At 37.2% G+C, this 21553-nt stretch overlaps 2 protein-coding genes across 2 annotated transcripts; one reads left to right on the forward strand and one right to left on the reverse strand.

Moving 5' to 3' along the window:
- Window positions 1-338: 338 nt before the first annotated feature.
- pfas (phosphoribosylformylglycinamidine synthase) lies at window positions 339-16882 on the forward strand. The gene is made up of 29 exons (XM_081377918.1): window positions 339-479; window positions 1361-1488; window positions 2251-2383; window positions 2478-2583; window positions 2674-2872; window positions 4387-4492; window positions 4593-4733; window positions 4818-4942; window positions 6592-6720; window positions 6869-7000; window positions 7092-7220; window positions 8876-8949; window positions 9104-9260; window positions 9332-9393; window positions 9481-9642; window positions 9712-9816; window positions 10505-10636; window positions 10970-11200; window positions 11311-11491; window positions 12342-12425; window positions 12523-12678; window positions 12881-13000; window positions 13692-13837; window positions 13945-14152; window positions 14240-14331; window positions 14887-15001; window positions 15244-15390; window positions 15660-15800; window positions 16006-16882. The coding sequence occupies exons 2-29, from the start codon at window positions 1365-1367 to the stop codon at window positions 16311-16313; spliced, it is 3945 nt and encodes a 1314-aa protein (XP_081234044.1). The 5' UTR covers window positions 339-479; window positions 1361-1364; the 3' UTR covers window positions 16314-16882.
- On the reverse strand, window positions 16598-21014 carry LOC308698614 (E3 ubiquitin-protein ligase RNF170). Its single transcript, XM_081378816.1, has 6 exons — window positions 20652-21014; window positions 19529-19595; window positions 19229-19337; window positions 18017-18090; window positions 17791-17901; window positions 16598-17319 (listed from the first exon to the last, which is right to left on the reverse strand). The coding sequence occupies exons 1-6, from the start codon at window positions 20678-20680 to the stop codon at window positions 17014-17016; spliced, it is 696 nt and encodes a 231-aa protein (XP_081234942.1). The 5' UTR covers window positions 20681-21014; the 3' UTR covers window positions 16598-17013.
- Between the last annotated feature and the right edge of the window lie 539 nt (window positions 21015-21553).

Consider the following 21553-nt stretch of genomic DNA (forward strand, 5'->3'; position numbering starts at 1 on the left):
ACTCTGAATGGCTGATGATATGAAAACTGAAAAATTATTATACAGTATTACTGAACTCGGAACCGCATATTAGCATACTACTCTTACTATTTAATTTTTTTACTCTGACTATTTCTGCAATAGAAAAATAAGATAAAAGAAGTACGTAGAGTATGCGGTTCAGAATTCAGTAAATTCATTATTTTATGTTAAAACTATGGCGATTTAAACATAACGTGAAATAAATATAACTAATATATACACACTAATAACACTGTGTGAATCTAAATAAAAAGATATAACCTGCTCAAACCATATGCGATCAAACCCATATGGAAATGCGCATGCGCATAGAGGATGATCCTTTTGGCGGAAGGTTCGTGTTTAACCCACTGACACACGTGGATCTGTTTGCTCTGCTCTTCTGCTGTGGTCAACATCAGATTCATCACGAGTCAACATTGACGAGTCTTCCAGCGGACTTCTTGAGCAACCGAAAAGTAAGAGACTTGTTTACCATTTTGAAGCAGAAAAGTAACAACAATAACACATTGTTTTGCTAAGTTACAATTACAGTAACGTTACTTTTATCTGTCTGTGAGATATAATATGCACCGAAAAGTTTGTAAATAATTATCAGGCTGTTAGTACGCCACACCAACTGTCTCACTGTTGAGACAGTACTTAAACATTAATATATGACTCCTTATTGTTAAAAATGCATAGTGTGAGAGTGTTTGTTTTGGTATTATTCATTTATTCGTGTAATTTAAATGAAGTTGCCTTCTTAAATCTAACCCATTAACATGTAAAGCACTTTTCTTTTAACTTAATAGGTGACTCCTGTCTAGGTTGTAATTGCCTGCCTTGTGACTGATGCAGCCCCCAAATGATCAGTTTGACCCCTGACTTCAACCCTTGATACTCATTCCACATAAAAGATCATTACTACATTACTAGCAGTCTAAAACTTTTTTCATAAGTAAATGTGCAATAAATGCACTTTTTGTTCATATTATCCATAATATGTTCATAACTATAAATGTATGTTCTAAGTACTTAACCTGCATCTTTACACTTTTTCATATTTTTATTCTATAATTTTGTTAATATGTGTCTTGTTGTTGTCTTTATATGTGTGCACTGTAAGCTTCATTACCAAGAAAAAAAATCCTTTTGTGTAAGCAATAAAGCATTTTCTGATCTTTTGATTTCTGACTGAGCAGAATTTTTATTTATTTATTTTTTTAATTGCTGATAAATGAAATTAAAGGTAGGTCAGGAAATGCTTCCCTACTGTGCCAGTGTGCCCCCGTATGCAGAGTGAAAGTAGTTTGAAGCACAGTCTTATGGATGCTCTCTCTCTCTCTTTTTCTGTCAGGATCATGCCAGTCGTGCGCTTCTACCGGAGAGAGGAGACCAGAGAGGGCCGGGTCCTAAGAAGGGTCGCACAACTTCATCCTGATGTTACTATAACAACAGAGCTTTGCTACAATGTAGAGCTGGACGGTGAGAGAATACAGTATAAAATGGTGATGAGTTTGTGGCTCTTTATCATGTAAATTTGCAATTATATATACCAATACAATACAGATTGTTGTTCTTTAGTTATGAAGCAAATACAATTTCAGCTGTAAAGCAGCTCTAAAAAGACAAGTGTCATTACTCAGCTCAGTTTAGTTCAATGACTGTGTCAGTGTTGCAAAGTTCATTAGTAGTAACACTTTACAATAAGATTCCATTTTTTTACGTCATTTAACTATATTAGTTAACATCAACTAACAATGAGCATTTATTAATCTTAGTTTATCTTAATTTCAACAATTACTTATACATTATTCAATTAAAAAATCTGTTCATATTATTTAATAGACATGAGCTAACCTGAGCTATCAATGAGCAAGTTAACAAAGATTAATAAATACTGTAACAAATGTCTTGCAAATTGTTTGCTGATGTTAGTTAATGCATTAATTAATGTTAACTAATTGGACCTTATTGTATAGTGTTACCTCATTTTTATGAAGCAAACTAAATCCAGCTATGAACAGCTCTATAGAAGGTAATAGTGTCTTTATTCAGCTCAAGTCTGTTCAATGTTGATACAATTCAGTTCAATAACAATGGCAATGTTGCAGAGTTCATAAATTATTAAACAAATTTTATCTAGCACAATTTAGTTTAAGTTTTGTTAGATAAACCCCAACTGAATCCCAACTGTGTCTCTCCTCTTATTTGTCTTCTCTTCATCTGCTTCTTTTTCTCTCTCAGGCTCTGACTCTTTAAACATGGAGCAGAAAGGTATTTTGCGCTGGTTGTTTAGTCCCCCTTATTCTGTCTGTCTGTCAGAGGAACCCACTCTAAAACCAGCGGATGGGACACGACTGGTGGAGATTGGACCCAGGTAACCTCTGCCACTGTTTTATCTTGATGGTTTGGCTTTGTATACTTTGATACAACTTATATCACATCTTTCAATTATATCTTAACCATTGTAGGTTGAACTTTTCCACTGCTTGGTCAACCAATGCCGTGTCCATCTGCCGAAGTGCGGGTCTGAACCAGGTGACGAGAGTGGAGCTCTCCCGTAGGCATCTCATCAAGGTCAGGAGAATAGCTTTAAATAGCTTTTCGTTTCAGTGAGTTCTTTCCACCTGTTTTGATTAAAAGCTCTCTTTTCTCATCCCCATCTAGCCCCAGGAAGGACATACTGGAGTAATGAAGGGCGAAGAGATGGAGAGACTGATTTGCTGCTTGTATGACAGTATGACCGAATGTGTTTACCCTCAGCCAATCACATCATTCGCCGTTGATATTCAGCCACAGGAAGTGTTTGAGGTGGACATTCTGGGAAAAGGTCGTACTGCCTTGGAGAAGGCCAATGATGAACTTGGTAAGAGACGTGTTTGGAGTCTGTACCTCATTTCCACTAGTATAAAAGTAACTTGATAATGATAATTTCCTTTGGGTTTTTTTTTTTGTTTAGTTTTTTTTTTACATCCCATATATTTTTTGAAGTAGCTTAGAGTACCATGGTATTACCTAGTGAGAGGCAGATTAATCAGCCTATACTTGGCCTTTAGCATCAGCTAATTGGCCAGTTAACAGAAGAGAAAAATATGGAAAATTAAAATTCCCATTTCCGTTAACTATTAGAGTAACCATTCAATGCCATCTACTTACCATTCCATCATTATAGTACAAGTGCAAGGATATAAAACTAACTAGTATCATTACATGAAAATGAAAATAATGCATATATAGTAAAGATACCGAGTATTTGAATTGGGATTCAGTCAAATGCCTAAAAAGTGTGTGTGTTGTCAGTACTCAGTGATGAGATCAACTCTGTCTTCTGCACATAATCATCCAGCATTTTAAGGTCACATGACACTTAACATGATTAGAGGAAGAGTAGATGTCACAAGATAAGGGGAGCCTAATTGATTAGATCACGAGGTGTGTGAAGGGAGAGAATGGATGACTGTAAGAGAGACAAAGTGAGCCGGTGGATTACAACAAAGCTCACTGTGTCTGCATCAGAGATTAGTGAAGGCCTACTGAGTTAGAAATAAAACAGGTCATAAATCAGGTCAAATAGATTTTTTTAATGGTCACACTGAGCCTTTATTTATCTTTATTAAAAATGTATCACGCTTTCCACAAAAATATGAAGCAGCATAACTGTTTTCAACAATAATAAGAAATGTATACATTAATAAGAATTTGTTGTGCAGCAAATCAGCATGTTAGAATGATTTCGGAAGGATCATGTGACACTGAAGACTGGAGTAATGATGCTGAAAATTCAGCTTTGCCATCACAGGAATAAATTACATTTGAAAATATTTTAATATAGAAAACAGTTATTTTAAATTGTAATAATATTTCACAATATTACTGTTTTTAATGTATTGTTGATCAAATAAATGCAGCCTTGTTGAACATAAGAGACTTGTTTCATAAAACTTAAAAAATCTTAAACCAAAACTTAAACCAACCCTAAACTTTTGAACAATAGTGTAAGTTTACCATCCATCTGTCTGTTCAAATCCAGTTTTACTGATATTACCCTTATAATAGTCATTAATAATAGTGATAAATGTTACCCATGGTGTTTTTTTATGTTATTAACTTAAGCGTTAATAAGTAAGCATTCATAGAACAAAAGTGAATAGGAGCAGTTTTGTTCAATTATGCTAATGTTGTGACTTGTGATTATGCTCCTATATGACGTTCTGTAATTTAAGCTTGTCTGAGTTAGCAACAGTATCCAAAGGATGCTTAGCAAAGGTTCAGTTTAGCAGGTTTTCTTTTGGTCTTGTATTTGTTTCTGATCATCTTTTTCTTCATTTCATGTTTATCTGATTGCTGTCTGTTTGTTTGTCTCGCTGCTTGTATGAACAGGGTTGGCGTTTGACTCTTGGGATCTGGACTACTACACTGCACTCTTCCAGAGAGTGAAAAGGAATCCCACCAGTGTAGAATGCTTTGATCTGGCTCAGTCCAACAGGTGTGTGTGTTCTCCAGAGAATAAACCCCAAAGGAAAGGGTGTTTTTTTTATCTGCAATAGCATGAAAAATTAAGCCTTCATGCCCTGTTTGTCCTGCAGTGAGCACAGCCGCCATTGGTTCTTCCGAGGGCGGATGATCATCGATGGAGAAGAGCAGAAGGAGACGCTCTTCGGCCTCATTATGGGCACTCAGCACCATAGTAACCAGAACAATGTCATCAAATTCTGTGACAACAGCAGGTTAGATGCTTCACTGTAAATGTCAACCCGTTTGAATGGCACTTTAGCAGGAAGTCTCAATATGTGGTGCTTGTGTGTTTGTAGTGGTATTAAAGGCATGGAGCTGGAGTGCATGTATCCCACAAACCCTGCTCAGGCCAGTCCCTATGAAGCCCGACATGCTACCAGACACGTCATCTTCACTGCAGAGACTCACAACTTCCCCACTGGTCTGATCCTATACACATTTAATATGCTCGCTTTTTCACACGTGTAGAGGCCAACCTAAATTAATTTTAATGAGAATAAAATAGCTATTACTCAAACCATGATCAGTAAGCAAAATATTACTTATAAATTGAGTAATGCTAAATTTTTCATTTATATGCCATTACAGTATTTTTTTAATGTCTTAAATTAGTTTTTATTTATGTTTGTTCAGTTTTCATTTGGTGTTTTTTTTATATATATATATATATTTCTATTTAGCTGTAATTTATTTCATTTCAGTATTGATAATAATAATAATCTTTAATGACTTAAATTTGGCATGCAGGAAATAATAATAATTTGAAATCTTTCCTTCAGACTGTAAGTTCACAAACAGAAGTAAATTAGCGCTACCGCATCTCCCTCTCTTTTTTCTTGGACACACGCAGTGAACTGTGTGTAAAGGAAGCATGTTCTTGCATATTTCTGAACAAGACCACACAGTGAAAGCTAAATGAATTTGTTGATTCGACATGGACATTTTAGTGGTATGGTTGATGGCAAGCTAGCTGCACGCTGCGATACAACAAAACGCAATTGGAATCAAAGTAGCTATCCACATAACATCAAATCTACATTACCAGTGTGCTTGTTCATAATACAACACGATTAACAGACAATGGACAGCAGCAGCAGTAAAAGGTGTCTAATGCAATGAGAGGGTGAAGAAGGATACTTAAAACCATAGACGTGTATACGTTACGTAGATGCCACATTTGACCGCTCCAGACTCGTTGATTTTGGAACGGTCAACATTCCAGATGCTGTCGTCACTCACAGTAAAAAATCAATGAGTTTTTCCAAGATGCCATAACATTGCCCAGTCTCTACTTGTAAAAACCGTTGAGATTTTAATTTCCGAAGAATGGGATAACCTTTCACAGGTGCAGTTGTCTTTGTTTTTTTAATATGCATTAACTCAACATTACCGGTTTAACCTACGGTAGCTTTTTAATGGCGTGTTAGCTAATGTCTTCGTCTAAATCCTATGAAATTAATCTGCTGAAGTCTATTGCATATATAGAGATCCATACATTTATCTAAATAAATACATTTGCAGACAGTCAACTTGCTTTCAAGTGTGGCGTACAGCTTACGTATAGCGGCCCATAGAAACAGCCGGTAATGAGGAATCTATGTATATGTCTATGCTTAAAACAGCCTGCATCATCATTCCCTGACAGCGGTTATGCTCTTTTGAAATCAAACTCTCTTATTATTGTGTAGATTATTTCACAATGAAAATAACCCCATAGCACCATCTTGCTTCCATTTTGGACGCATTTAAGTGTCTGTTAATTGCATATGTATGTGTTTTCGTAAAACGATATAAATGTGAAGAAACATAATTGAAAAGAAATGTAAATTTATTTTTTTTCGTTTGGGGACTTTTGAAAAAAAAATGCATTTGAAAAATCCCAATTGCAGTATCACAAAATGTTTAAAATCATCAATAATATCGCATTGTGGCTTAAGAATCGTGATGATATCGTATCGTGAGCCCTCTGGTGTTTCTCACCCCTACAGGGCAATATTTTTTGTGGTTTTAGTTAAAAATAACAATACTGTGGCTCATGTTTGAGTCATAAAATGCTCTTATTACATCCAGGGGTTGCTCCATTCAGCGGTGCCACCACAGGTACTGGTGGGCGAATCAGAGATGTGCAGAGCGCTGGAAAGGGTGGTCATGTGATCGCAGGCACTGCTGGGTACTGCTTTGGTAACCTGCACATCCCAGGTAAGCTATTAATACATTTGTTCTGTTTCAAGAATGAACCTCTACCACTTAGTTGAATAGTGCCCTTTAAACTCAGCTCACAGTCTCAGCCTTCCATATTTTGTTTTGTGAGCACACTTCCACATACCAGGATCTTCTCTCTTCTCAGGTTTTGAGCTCCCGTGGGAGGAGGAAGGGTTGGAGTACCCATCCAGCTTTGCTCCTCCACTACAGGTGGCCATAGAGGCCAGTGATGGAGCCTCTGACTATGGCAATAAGTTTGGGGAGCCAGTTCTAGCAGGTGAAATCTAGCAGAACAGTAGTCATATGCTTATTTGTGGTTTTTGGCTTGGATTTACAGCTCTTAATTTGTTATTTTCTTTCCTATTAAGGCTTTGCTCGTTCCTTTGGAATGCGTTTGGCTAACGGCGAACGTCGGGAGTGGATCAAACCAATCATGTTCAGTGGTGGGCTGGGCTCTATTGAGGACCAGCACGTGGAGAAAGAACAAGCTGCACCAGGTACATAAGAAAAAAGAGACACCTGATGCACCATCATATTTTTAAATCCTCCTACATTGGCATCTTTCTTTATTCCTTCTCTCATAGTCAGTTTCAACATATTTTATTAGCTTGGTTGTTAAATATAAAATATTGCCAAAGCATCAATGCACACAACAAAAGCAGAGTCAAAAAGAGAAAAGAAATATAACCATTATAATATAAACAATTGCTGTTGGATTTGAGGTGTAGTACATGTATGTTTTCCTCAATAAAATCTTAATAAATAATAATGGTATTAAAGAAAACATTAAAGGGTTAGTTCACCCAAAAATGAAAATTCTGTCAGTTATTACTCATCCTCATGTTGTTCCAACCCCGTAAGACTTTCGTTCATCTTCGGAACACAAATTAAGATATTTTTGATGAAATCTGATAGCTGGATCACTCCTCCATAGGCTTATGGACACCTTAACTTGCTGGCCCAGAAAATGTATTAAAGACATTGTTAATATAGTCCAAGTGACTCCAGTGGCTCAATCTTAAGTTTATAAAGCGACGAGAATACTTTTTGTGCGCAAAAACAAACAAAAATAACGACTTTATTCCACTTTTCATTTCCTTCTCTCTGGACCTCGAGTCTTTTCACATAGTGTTTAAGCGTAGCGCGTCTGTGCACGTCACCGCGTATCACACACATGACCAGCGTCGACCAATAGTGAGCCTACGTGGTGACGTGCAACACAGACGCGCTACGCTTAAACACTACGTGAAAAGACTCGAGGTCCAGAGAGAAGGAAATGAAAAGTGGAATAAAGTCGTTATTTTTGTTTGTTTTTGCGCACAAAAAGTATTCTCGTCGCTTTATAAACTTAAGATTGAGCCACTAGAGTCACTTGGACTATATTAACAATGTCTTTAATACATTTTCTGGGCCAGCAAGTTAAGGTGTCCATAAGCCTGCAGGAGGAGTGATCCAGCTCTCAGATTTCATCAAAAATATCTTAATTTGTGTTCCGAAGATGAACGAAGGTCTTACGGGGTTGGAACAACATGAGGGTGAGTAATTACTGACAGAATTTTCATTTTTGGGTGAACTAACCCTTTAAGACATTTATATACAAAAAGTTTAGGGTCCGCAAGTGTTTTTAATGTTTTTTTTTCTCTTACGCTTACCAAGGCTGCATTTATTTGATCAAAAATACAGTAAAACAGTAATATTATGAAATATTATTACAAGTTAAAATAGCTGTTTTTCTTTTAAATATATTTTAAAATGTATTCCTGTGATGGCAAAGCTTAATTTTCGGCAGCCATACTCCAGTCTGCAGTGTCACATGATCCTTCAGAAATTGATCTAATATGCTGATTTAGTGCTCAAGAAACATTAGTTTAATAGTGCTGTTTAATATTTTAGTGTAAAACATGATGCATTTTTTCCAGAATTGTTTGATGAATTCAAAATAACAGTGTTTATTTGAAATAGGAATCTTTTTGGACATGTTAAATGTCTTTACTGCCACTTTTGGTCAGTTTAATGCATTCATGCTGAATAGAAGTATTAATTTCTTTCAAAAAGTATTACTGACCCCAACCTTTTGAACATTACTGTATACAAATAGCTATTTTTTCTTTATTCATTCCTCTCTTTTTTTTTTTTCTCTTGTCCTCGGCAGGTATGGAGGTGGTGAAAATGGGAGGTCCTGTGTATAGGATTGGTGTTGGCGGAGGTGCTGCCTCTTCTGTACAGGTACACCAAAATGTTTTAAGTAAATTAATTCACTAGCTGCTCTAAAGTGCAGGTGTTTTCTTTGTCTTTACAAGGCATGCTTGTGTATTGCATCATTATTCATATTCTGTGCGATGATGCAACTTAATGTGTGCATGTGTGTGTATTATTGTAGGTTCAAGGTGATAACTCCAGTGCCAGGGATCTTGGAGCAGTTCAGAGAGGAGACGCTGAAATGGAGCAAAAGATGAACCGGGCTCTCAGGGCCTGTCTAGAGCGAATGGAAGGAAACCCCATCTGCAGCATTCATGACCAGGGTGCTGGAGGAAATGGTAGGGGTCAAAAAATAAGATATGCTCTCTCCTGAAGCCTAGACTTCAAAAACACCATGTTATTTGTGTAGGTAACGTGTTAAAGGAGCTGAGTGAGCCTGCTGGTGCCATTATCTATACTAGCAAGTTTAAGGTGAGATTTCATCAAAACATCTGTATCTTGATTTTAATGTCAAAGTGTTTCATATCATTCACATACATATTTTGCCCTGATGCTCAGAGAGGTGACCCCACCCTCAGTGTTTTGGAGCTGTGGGGGGCGGAGTATCAGGAGAGTAACGCTCTGTTGCTCCGCCCCTCTGACCGGAGCTTCCTCGAGAGTGTGTGTCAGAGGGAGAAGTGTCCTGTTGACTTTGTTGGCAAGATAACTGGTGATGGCAAGGTGAGTGCATTTTTGTAGTTTTGGACACTTCTTGATACTTTCTGATTATGTGCATAAATTGCTCTATAGATCGTGCTGGTGGATGACCTGTGTAAACAGACCGATGAGCTTGACAGTGGGCGGAGCCCTGTGGATCTGGAGCTGGATTGGGTCCTGGGAAAGATGCCACAGAAGGTGCAAAAACTATCTATTTTGTTGATTAATCTCTACTAAACATAGAGCTGCTTGTATGCCTTTTTACCTCCCCTTTAATTAATAGCTATGCTGAAGAAGAAGAAAAATAGAAATTGTGGTAGAGTGCACCCTCTCTTGGCTGATTTTTGAAATGCAGGGTCCAGACTTTGAAATCTGGATTAATTTCTGGATTTATAATTTTTTAATCTTTATTTATCACCAGGAGCGTTTCTAGCATTTAATTATTACTGGGGCATAGACCCCCCTATCAAAAAAGTGCCCCCATTTTTCAAAACGGGATATAGGATATCACTTGTCTTTACCTATTCACAAGCTACATGCACAGTTAAGATCTGCTTCATTGCTGACAAATGATGCAAGATTTCATGAAGTAATTAATTCAGGAATCTAGCATCATCTGAATCTTAACAGCACATTGAAAACACAACGTGATTGCTGAAATATAGTCAGGGAAAATGATTCTCAGGTCATTATACAGTAATATCCATTGAAAGACAAGGATTTTTGAGTAATTAAACTGGGGTTCAGCAGTATTTCAGTATTGCAGCTCGTGTCCTAGGGACACCCTTGTTTTTCACATTAAACATGTTTAATTGTTTACTTATGAGTATGTAAAAGTCACTCACTGCTCAAGTCAGTACTACATGTGTCAACTGTCTCTTTTCAGGAGTTTGTATTGGATCACATGGCTGTGACTCTGCAGCCTCTCTCTCTTCCTGCGGGTCTCTCTGTTCTTCCTGCTCTACAGAGAGTTTTGCGGCTGCCTGCTGTGGCCAGCAAGCGCTACCTCACCAACAAGGTATAACACTCCCTCTTTAGCACATGTATAATAATATATGACTTTTTCCAGGTTGTCTATTGCAGTGGTACTTATTTATATACTCCTTTGTACATCCAGACATTTGAATTTGTTATCTTGCCATCTTTAATGTAATTTATTTTTTTATTAATTACATTTAAATATATTCAGTAATTGAATAATTTATTTTAAATATTGACTCAATTAGTTAATTGTCTGATCTAATTTAAAGGCATTTCAAAATAATAAAAAAAGACCATTGCATTTATAGAAATGTCAGCATTTTTAATTGACAGACATGAATTAAAATGAAATGAAACCCCTCTGTTCCAGGTTGATCGGTCTGTGACTGGTCTGATTGCTCAGCAACAGTGTGTAGGTCCTCTTCACACTCCACTGGCTGACGTAGCTGTTGTTGCCCTGTCTCCGTTCAGCCTCCAGGGTGCAGCCACAGCGATAGGCGAACAGCCAATCAAAGGGCTGGTGTCACCGGCAGCTGGGGCTCGAATGGCTGTGGGAGAAGCTCTCACTAACCTGGTGTTTGCAAGAGTGACTGCTCTCAAGGTGAATAAACTCATGTGCATTTTTTTTTACATGTTAAGTGACAGCATGTAATTTGAAACACACACACACATACACTTGTCTTCCAAAGATATCTGTGCATATCTTCACAGGATGTAAAGTGCAGTGGTAACTGGATGTGGGCTGCTAAGCTGCCAGGAGAGGGAGCGAGTCTTTGGGAGGCTTGCCAGGCCATGTGTGAGGTCATGGGTCAGCTGGGAGTGGCCGTGGATGGGGGAAAAGATTCACTTAGCATGGCTGCACGTGTCAGTGGAGAAACGGTTAAGGCCCCAGGTATCTGTCTTGTGCATGTCGCCATTTAAAATGCAATTAGAACAGGTATGACATGTATGTATTTTATATACACCAAGCAAAAGTTTAGGTTCAGTAAGAATTTTTTTATTTTTTTTAAGAAATTAATACTTTTATTCAGGAAGGACACTAAAGTAAAGACATTTATAATGTCACAAGAGATTTCTATTTCAAATAAATGTTTTTTTTTTGTTTTGTTTTTTTACATTGATCAAAGATGATCATGTGACACAGAAAACTGCTGAAAATCCAACCTTGCCATCACATGAATGAATTCCCTTTCAAAATAGAAAACAGTTCTTTTAAATTGTAATAATATTTGATAATATTACTGTTTTTTACTGTATTTTTCAACAACAAAAAAACTCTTACCAACCCCAAACTTTTAAAAAGTTTTGTCTATATATTATTAAACATAATGTAATATATCTACATTAGAAATAAAATGTAATATATATTTTGTATTATGACTCAAATAACCAAATATACCAGTAAGAACTAAAAAATATTTCATTAAAATATTTTACTTGGATGCATCTGAAAGCACATGCCATCATCTCTCATCACATCGACCCAATGCATTCAGTGTTAACTGCGTGATTTAGGTGAGGGATTCAGTGAGAAAACCATATTTAATTTACGTAATTTACAGCTACTGTAGTTTTTACTAGCTGAGTTCTCTAGTATATTATATTATCACTAGTATATTGTATATTAAATACTCAACCAGACATTTACCTGTGCATAGTGCTTACCTTTGTATAATGCTAGGTGAGATATTGCCTGTATGTTTTTTTATGTCGCACATCAAACTACTCTCCTTGTGTTTTAGGCTCTTTGGTTATCTCAGTGTATGCTGTGTGTCCTGATATCACAGCTACTGTGACCCCTGACCTGGAAAACCCTGATGACAAAGGTTAGGACTTTGTGAATCTTTACCACTTTTTACCTCTCATATCAAAAACAGATCACCATTGTGTACATCTTTCACACACTCTCTCTTTCTTTCTCAGGTGTGCTTCTGTATGTGCCTGTGAGCTCAGGTAAATACAGGCTGGGCGGCTCTGCTTTAGCTCAGTGTTATGGGCAACTCGGAGACTGCAGTCCGGATCTGGATCAGCCAGACAAGCTCTCTGCTTGCTTCAACACCACACAGACATTGATTCAGGGTCAGTATGTGCTTTATATATTGATACATTAACAGCACCATTCTTCTTCTATACAGTAGATGCAGCTAAGCTGTTAAAAAAAACATCCATTAACTGATCTAGAAACAGTGTTTACTGCTCCCAAACTCTGCTGCCTGTATTTGTTGATGTGCAGCAGCATCTTATCTATGTACAATCTGTTGATGTAAATTTTATATTGCAGATCGACTGCTGACTGCAGGACATGATGTCAGTGATGGAGGGCTCATTTCCTGTCTGCTGGAGATGGCCTTTGCAGGAAATCATGGGATGGAGGTGGACTTGCCTTTAGAAGGCGTTGACGGTTGGTAATAAAAATATGATTTATGTTTTGGAAAAAGCTCAAGCTTTTTTGTTAAAGATACTTGTGCCATCCATCATAAGCTGTTTTACTTCCACATTTTTATTACAGTCTGCATGGAAACACCAAATTGTGAATAAAACTTCCAAAATGCACAAGAAAATATATACACTCACTCGTTTATCTGGAAAAGTGATATTTTAGTATTATTTATATACTATTATAGTATTTATTAACATTTTAAATGTAGTTTCTTGTGAAATGGTAAACGTCCTATTTGTTTGTGATTTTAATCCTAGGTAAGGCATTGCATTAAAAATCTAAATAAATTATTATATTAACATTTGTATTTTAAAATTAGTTTGTTTTAGTCATTTTATTTGACTAGTTTCTTTTTAAAAATATTTCTGTTGAGCTTTAATTTCTTTCAGTTTTAGTCATTTTAATGCTTTTTTACTTTAATTTATGTAATATTTACATTTGATTCTATTTCAGCTATTTTATAGTTTTAGTCTATTTAAAAATAACAACACTTCTCCAAAAGTGATGGTTTTGTTCTCTTGAGCACACAGGGGAGAAGTGCTGCTTTATTCGCAATAATTTTTTGCTATATTCATATTTTTCACAAGATTAAATTTGCCGCTAGGGTGGAAACGTGGCTATATACATATCTCTTCCCATTCCTCTCTTTCAGTGATGGAGGCTCTTTTTTCAGAGGAGCTTGGTCTGGTTTTGGAGGTGTGCGAGAGCAATGCATCGAGTGTCTGTCAGAGATTCACAGATGCTGGTCTCTTGTGTCACAGAATTGGCACAACTTCTGGTTTTGGACCTGATGCCAAGGTGAGATTAATGGAGTCCAATTGGATATTATTATACTTCAATGATTAAGTGATGTGCAGGGGAGAGTGATCAATAACCGCTGATTACTTTTCCATACTGTCTTGTAGGTCAGAGTGAGTCTGCGTGGACAGGAAGTGCTGGATGAGCGTCTACCCACACTTAGGGCGGTATGGGAAAGCACAAGTTTTCAGCTGGAGCGACTGCAGGCTAATCCACTGTGTGTCCAAGCAGAAGAAGAAGGGCTTGCTGCTCGCACACAGCCATACCTCAAACTCACCTTTGACCCCTCCCAAACACCCATCAGTAAAGAGCTTGGTGAGACCATGGACCCGTTTCACAATCATGTATCTTTCCTTTATTCATACTTGACCTGTATATTAAGATATTTGGATTGTGCTTTAGCTTCAGGGAAACCTTGCGTAGCTGTTGTGAGAGAGGAAGGCAGTAATGGAGACAGAGAGATGTCCGCTTCTCTGTTCATGGCTGGATTCGAGGTAAAGGTGCACATAAACACCAAAAAATGATAGCTATGCTGTTGAATAACTTTAACATTGATAATAAGAAATGTTTCTTGAGCACCAAATCAGCATATTAGAATGATTTCTGAAGGATCATGTGACACTAAAAACTGGAGTAATAATGCAAAAAATTCAGCCATCACAGGAGTAAATTACATTAAAATAGAAAACAGTTATTCTTGTAGTAATATTGCTGTTTTTACTGTATTTTTGATCATTTTTTGTGAAAAAATATTTGTAAAAATAAAACAAGAAAATAAATTTATGATTTTCAGTTGCTTTGAAACATAAGCATCATGTGTGCAAGTATTTAAATGCATTAACATAGCCCTATACATGTTATTATAGCGTATGCATAAATACCACACTCTGTTTTATACAATTAACCACCAATTTTACAATAAAATGAAGCTTTTAGCATTATGTTTGTTCACTAATACCACAAATGCTGCTTGTTTTCTTGCACAATGTTCAGTGTTAACTGTTATCAAGACTGAGTTTGATTTATTTGGGCTTTTTTTCCGTTTGTAGGTGTGGGATGTCACAATGCAGGACCTGTGCTCAGGCTCCACGACCCTTGACCCCTTCCGAGCCGTGGTGTTTGTGGGTGGTTTCAGCTATGCAGATGTGCTGGGGTCAGCTAAAGGTGAAAATCACACTATTGCATGTTGCAGCACTCTTACATATCACTGCTGAACTGTATGATAGTTCTGCTATATTATAACAAGCATCCCCACCATTGACCGTTTCAATGGCTTTAGATTTGCGAAAATCGACTCGTAGGTCATTTTATACTGGCCTTGCCACTCTGCATACTGAAATTGAGTGTTTGTTGGCACTTGTTCTCCAGCTGAGGATCAGATGCTTTGACTTTTTCTTATTAATCAGGGTGGGCTGCAACAGTGACCTTTAACCCCAAGGCTCGTGAGGAGTTTGAGCGCTTCCGCAACCGTAAAGACACGCTGAGTCTAGGAGTGTGTAACGGGTGTCAGCTTCTGGCTTTGCTGGGCTGGGTGGGTGAAAGAGAGGATGGAGGTGAGAGAGAAAACTTTAAGTCTCATCCATATAATGTATAAATGGCAATCACAGCCTCAAGAATTTCCTCACTTTCTTTTCTCTAAACACTTTCACTGTATTTTGTTTTTTATTATAAATTAAATGTATTTATTTATTTTATATTTTTATAATATATATATATATATATATATATATATATATATATATATATATATATATTTATTTATTATTTTATAGTTTGTTTAATATTAGATTTTTTTTTTTTAATATTATTATTTCAATTGCAGGTTCTGATGTTACTCTGACCCATAACAAGTCTGGCCGGTTCGAATCAAGATTTGTGAGTGTGGGCATCCTGCCCTCTCCTGCCATCATGCTTAAGGGAATGGAGGGCTCTGCTCTGGGTGTTTGGGTCGCTCATGGAGAAGGTTAGAAATCTGTCCATTGTAACACTGAACTTGACAGGTGCATTTACTTCTTCTGTTAGTGGGGTCCAAAAGTCCGAGACCATTTTTCATTTTTTGGGAGGCATCATTTCTGCTTATAATCTACGTATTAACAAAGGCTAAAACTCTGCAGTGTGTGTTGTTCCTGTTGTGTGACGTTTAAAAACACCTCTCTTTTGTTCCACAGGTCTGATGCAGTTTAGTTCTCCCGAGGCTCAGCAGAAGCTGACCAGCGCCTCTTTGGCTCCTCTGCGTTATGTGGATGACTCGGGCACCCCTACTGAAATCTATCCCATGAACCCCAATGGTTCCGCACAAGGTGTGGCAGGCATCTGCTCTGCAGATGGCCGCCACCTGGCAATGATGCCCCATCCGGAGAGGGCCGTGCTGGGCTGGCAGTGGGCTTGGGCCCCTCGCCACCTCCGCAGATCACTGGAACCCTCACCGTGGCTTAGCATGTTCCGTAATGCAGCAGTCTGGTGTCAGAACTCCTAGAGATATGCTACTGTACATTTGTGATAGATGATAGACAAATAGGCAGACTAGTCAACTCATTAATACTTGGAGAGTTATTAGAGAATTTTGAATGATCTTGGACTGACGTTTGGAAATCTTACATTCATACATATTTATAATTCAGATCTGGTTTATTGTATGTATGTACTTTGGTAGAATTAACATGCAGATTCCTGCTGAAAACTAATGCCTCAACATATGCATGTCTTAATACATAATGGGCAATTTTAATTGCATTAAGATATAATAAAAATGCAATGGCCGATTGTCACCATTTTTTATTTTAAAAATCCAAAATATACATTCCAGAAAATGGTTAACATTCCACTGAAAAAAAGCTATAGAGAGAAAATACTACAAACGCTTTCAAAGTATTAAAACCATCTTGATTAAATGTTTCTGTGTCATCTCTGGGTTTCCCTTGTGTGAAAGTTAAGCGATTAAACAAAAAATATATATAAATAAGTATTTATTAGAAACATGAATATTTACAAAAGCACATTACATTTATTATGTACAATCTGTTTTTAATAAAACACTTAAAATTGCCTGGTTTTATAACATCCGAACTCCATGTTCATTAAGACCAAAGTGCAGCAGGTCATAACACGGTTAACCTTTGCCAACAAGGTTGATTAGTGTCATTTCAACATGCTAGTAAGCACATTATCGCTGTCCTCTACAAGGCGTCGGTCAGCACACCCTGTGTGACTGAGCGCGTTCCTGTCCTCTGTGGCCCCATCTGTTGGTTGATGTTAAGAATAGAGATGAGCAGAAGGAAGACCACTACAAAATCATCCAGGGTGCCCAGCACACTGCTCAACGGCCCAGGAAGAGTCTCCAATGGGGAGGCCAAGGACATGGCAGCACCAAATCCACACACAGCCACCCTCAAGAGAAACAGCCACACCAGGCCGCCCATGTTCCCCAGCCATCTCACCAGCAAGAGCAGGAAGAGAGGTGTATCACACAGGTAGTCCTTAACCTAGAAAGAAAAAGATGATCATATTGCAGCATATGACCTAGCACGTGTGATATCAGTGTGTGACGTGTGTCTGAACAATAAAAACATATCCGTGAGTGCCATCCTACTGTCATCTTTCCTGGCCTGTGGTTTCACAACCTTTGAGGCATCAGGAACCGAAATAGGTGTGGTGATGTGATATAGTCCATAGCAAATAAAATGATAAACTCTGCTGGGAAGTAGTAATGGTCATTGCATTGATTTACTGGGAGCGGCACGATCTTGTCAACAAAAAAGAAAGGTTGTATAATTAAGTTGTTTAAGTAAACTATCACCTGTCCTTTACAGCATGCGCAGTACGCAGAGGCTGGCTGTAGTCCGATTACATGATGGATAATGCAGAGCTACTACAATCGCATTGTAGCGTTTATATGACATTTATATGTATGTTTTTGTAGAGTGAAACGGAACATGCTCTGATTAAGTATTTACCTGTCTTGGTGCTCCAGAGTAGCGCTTGTTATAGTCTCTGACATGTCTCAGCACTTCTCTCTCTTTACAGTCCGCTCTGTTCTCGCTGAAGAGACGGCATATCTTATTCACCTGAGTATAAAGAATAAAGATAACCCTTTTATTTTAGTGGTTGTCTATATAATAAAAGACACCAAATACGATGAGAGGTTTATCTATCTCATCTTTTTGAGAAGAAATCTCTTACCGTCTGTCTGCACAAAGGACAGTTGATGGCATCTAACCAGGAGCAATGTTTCCAGTAAGATATCAGACATGGTGCTAGAGAGGGAAAGAGACAGAAGAAAGATAAGCATTGGCCTCTCCATTACTAGTGCCTTTTCACTCAGAAAAATGATTCAGGGCCTTTAATGATTCGTTGCCTTTGGCTTGCTCAGTTGGGGATACTTAATTTAATTAATCAATCAACAATACTATTGATGAGCATTACCGAACGTGGACGTTTTACACTAGAAACAAACACTGATGTACTATTTTATTTAATACTGTGAAGCTGCTTTGATACAATCTGTATTGTGAAAAGCGCTATATAAATAAAGTTGACTTGACTTGACTTGACTTTATACTCCAACTCAATTTGGGCCAATTAAATTGAGTTGGGCCAACTCAATTACATTGGCCCAAATTAAGTTGGGCCTACTTAATTAAACTGTCTTCTTGGCAAACAGAAATGTATTTATTTGCAATAGTTTAGAGTATTTGTATTGGATAGATGCCTTAAAAATTAAATTTTCCATAGCAATACTAGAAGGAAGAATAATAAGAACAATAGATATTGGAACAATTGTTTGAATCAAAAAGGTAGACCTGTTGTGGCTTGTATCTTTGCTGCTCTTTATTTCAGTCTCTTTATTGAGCTTATTTAAAGTGGTGCGAGAATTACAATGTGATGGTACAATGTTTTGAATTTTGTATTAACCTTAGTTTGCTATTAACGTAAATCAAAAAAATGTCCCTCTCTGAGTGTATTCATGTGATCTGGGTCAGGTGAGAGGCATGGCTTTCGTAACTATGGTAACAGTATAATATTACACAGCATACACAACACTGGAGAGTCACATGACCGGGTAGTAAATGCCCACCGCCATCTGCTCTCTCGCAGTAGACCAGAGGCTAGTTTTACAAGTTAGTCATCCAATTTTTTTCTTTTAGTCTGTTCATAACTTTTTGGAGTCAGTTACATGAAAACGTAGATTGGTCTAATTTAGTAAGACTGACTGCCCCTTGACTAACTGCTAACATAATGGCTATGTTTAAGCAACTGGCCCCAGATACTATAGTCTAAAGCACTTTAAGTGAACCAGCATGTTATGATTAACATTATGAAACACTAACATCTGAGATCCAAATAATTGTTTCTTTTGCAGTGATATATAGTTTGCAGTTGGCTGACACGCACCACAGAAAAGATGTCCACAGTTTGTCTCTACAGGATAACTGGCGATCTGTAAACACACGGGGCAGTGGACATCCCTGTTTCCAGCTGGTAACCACATTTTAGGCAAATCCTGCAAGTATATAATTTAGAGATTACAGTATATACTCAACAACAACAAAAAAACAGTAATACTTAAATGTAGTTTATTTCTAGGATTGTTTAAGTTTGTAGTATTGTATTGAAATACACTGAAATTCACATTTCTAATTGGAAATTATGCATTTAATTAGAAAAATACGTAATAGATGAATATGTATTCACCTCTCTGTTGTTCACGTGAGGATTGTGTGGCTGACCGTGACACCTTATCTTTGAGTGTAGAGAGGACCTTCAAAAGTGAGAGACGCAGTTATTGAAATGCAATGGAGTTTATGTTCACCAATTCCTTCAAGACTTCAAATCACAATGCAGGACTATAGCGTTTGAAAGGTCATCATTAAGTGTGCATCAGGAGTTGAATTACAATTAATTACAGCTGATTTTCTTTTGAAATTCTGGGTGGACTGTCTTCATTAGAATAAAAACATTTATTCATCTCAAGATAAAACCTGTTTTTTGTTACAAAATTTATTGCACGATTTATCTAGTTTGGATAGGCTGACTCTGGAGGAGCACGTACGAAATCTAAATTTAGCTGTCTGACACACCTGTGTTTTACTCATACTTGATCATGCAATATCAGGCAGCCTTACAACTAACATTTGCTTTTGATATGAAAAAAATATATATTTAAAGGTATTATATTATTCAAAATTGTCTGTAAAACATGTGTGCACATGATCCCATGTGAATGTATTTAAGAAATGTGAGACTTTTAGACTGAAAAAAGTTTGACTGACATGTTGAAATCTGATATCATAGTGTTTAGTGTGTCTGTGTGGAGCCTTTTATTGCCCCAACATATCATAACACACTTAACCTGCAGTCACAGGACACAACACTTCATCATAATACATGAATAGCTTCAAAAGTATTATACATTTCTAAGTTTAATAATATATATTTCTCTCTCTTTTAAAGAGATGCTGGATATGATTAAACGGTTCAAATATAACCTTATATCAAACAAAGTCTGTTATATTAATTTGGGTAACACTTTATTTTATAGTGTCCTCGTTACATGAAATAGTAATAAAAGTAAATTATGTTACTAACCCTATATTAAGGACATGTATTTTACTCAATACTTAGGCTACACTGTAACAAGACACCTTAAAATAAAGCGTAACCATAATTTGCTTTGCTCATATATGCAAGATGTCATAATTTAAACACTTAATTTAGGATTACCAGGCACAGAAATGTGCATGAAATATATTAAAAACACAAATAGTCCGACAAATAGTCAAATAGTATTATAATAGAGAGACAAATAGTCTCTCACCTGTTGTGGAAGCCGCGGCTGTTGGGCATGTTCCTTGTTCGTAATTCAGTTGCTTTCTCTCGTGGAAGGTAGAGTCTGGAATGCTTTCAACGGCTTCACACAGTACATTTGACAGACATGTTAATCATTAGCCAGTAGGGCTTTCAGTCCCACTTCAGTCCCTTTTTTGGAGATTAGGTAACTACACTGATTTCCTGTTGGATTTTCGAAATTCAGGAAAGTTTCTTGCAATCTTACCGATCTCTGCAATATGTTCATCGATGTGAAAGTGCACTGACTGGCAATATTTGTGTTGATCAAAGCCATGGCCATTCCTCGCTCTCAAGTGTTTTATTTTTGTCATGTGACCACTATCAGACGTTCAAAGACAGGTTGTAAGTCTCCTACTTTAAGAAGGTTAGTCGTCTGTCAATGGTTTACTGTAAGTTTACACAATATAATACACTGTCCCATATAGATGACCAAAGAAAGGCATTTCACTTGGGTGCCAGTAACTGGGGCAATCCAACAGTTAAAATAAAGCTAAACCTACTTTAATACTATACCCCATAGGCTAATCCCTCCAATCTATGTACCTGTGTACAGTGTAGCTGGAGCATATTATGTGTGTGTTTTTATTAAATAAATATCTCGAAATTCTTTATTGACTTAGTTGCCCACATTGGCTTCATACCATCAGTGCATTTGCCCTGGACCTTCTTACTAAAAATGTCTCAAGCTAATATTTATTTTCCCTTTTTTGCCTAAACTGCAAGGTCACAGTGGCTGAAAATAGCAGGGGTAGGTTAAAGGCCCCTGGCCTAAATAAGAATCTGCAGGCTGTCATGGTTTAAAGTCCAGTGTCATGTCAGTCTAGGATTGGTGCCACCATATCGTGAGCAGTTCCAACAGAAAATGTATTT

The sequence above is a fragment of the Scardinius erythrophthalmus genome, assembly GCF_964197995.2.
Source record: "Scardinius erythrophthalmus genome assembly, chromosome: 11".
Lineage (NCBI taxonomy): Eukaryota > Metazoa > Chordata > Actinopteri > Cypriniformes > Leuciscidae > Scardinius > Scardinius erythrophthalmus.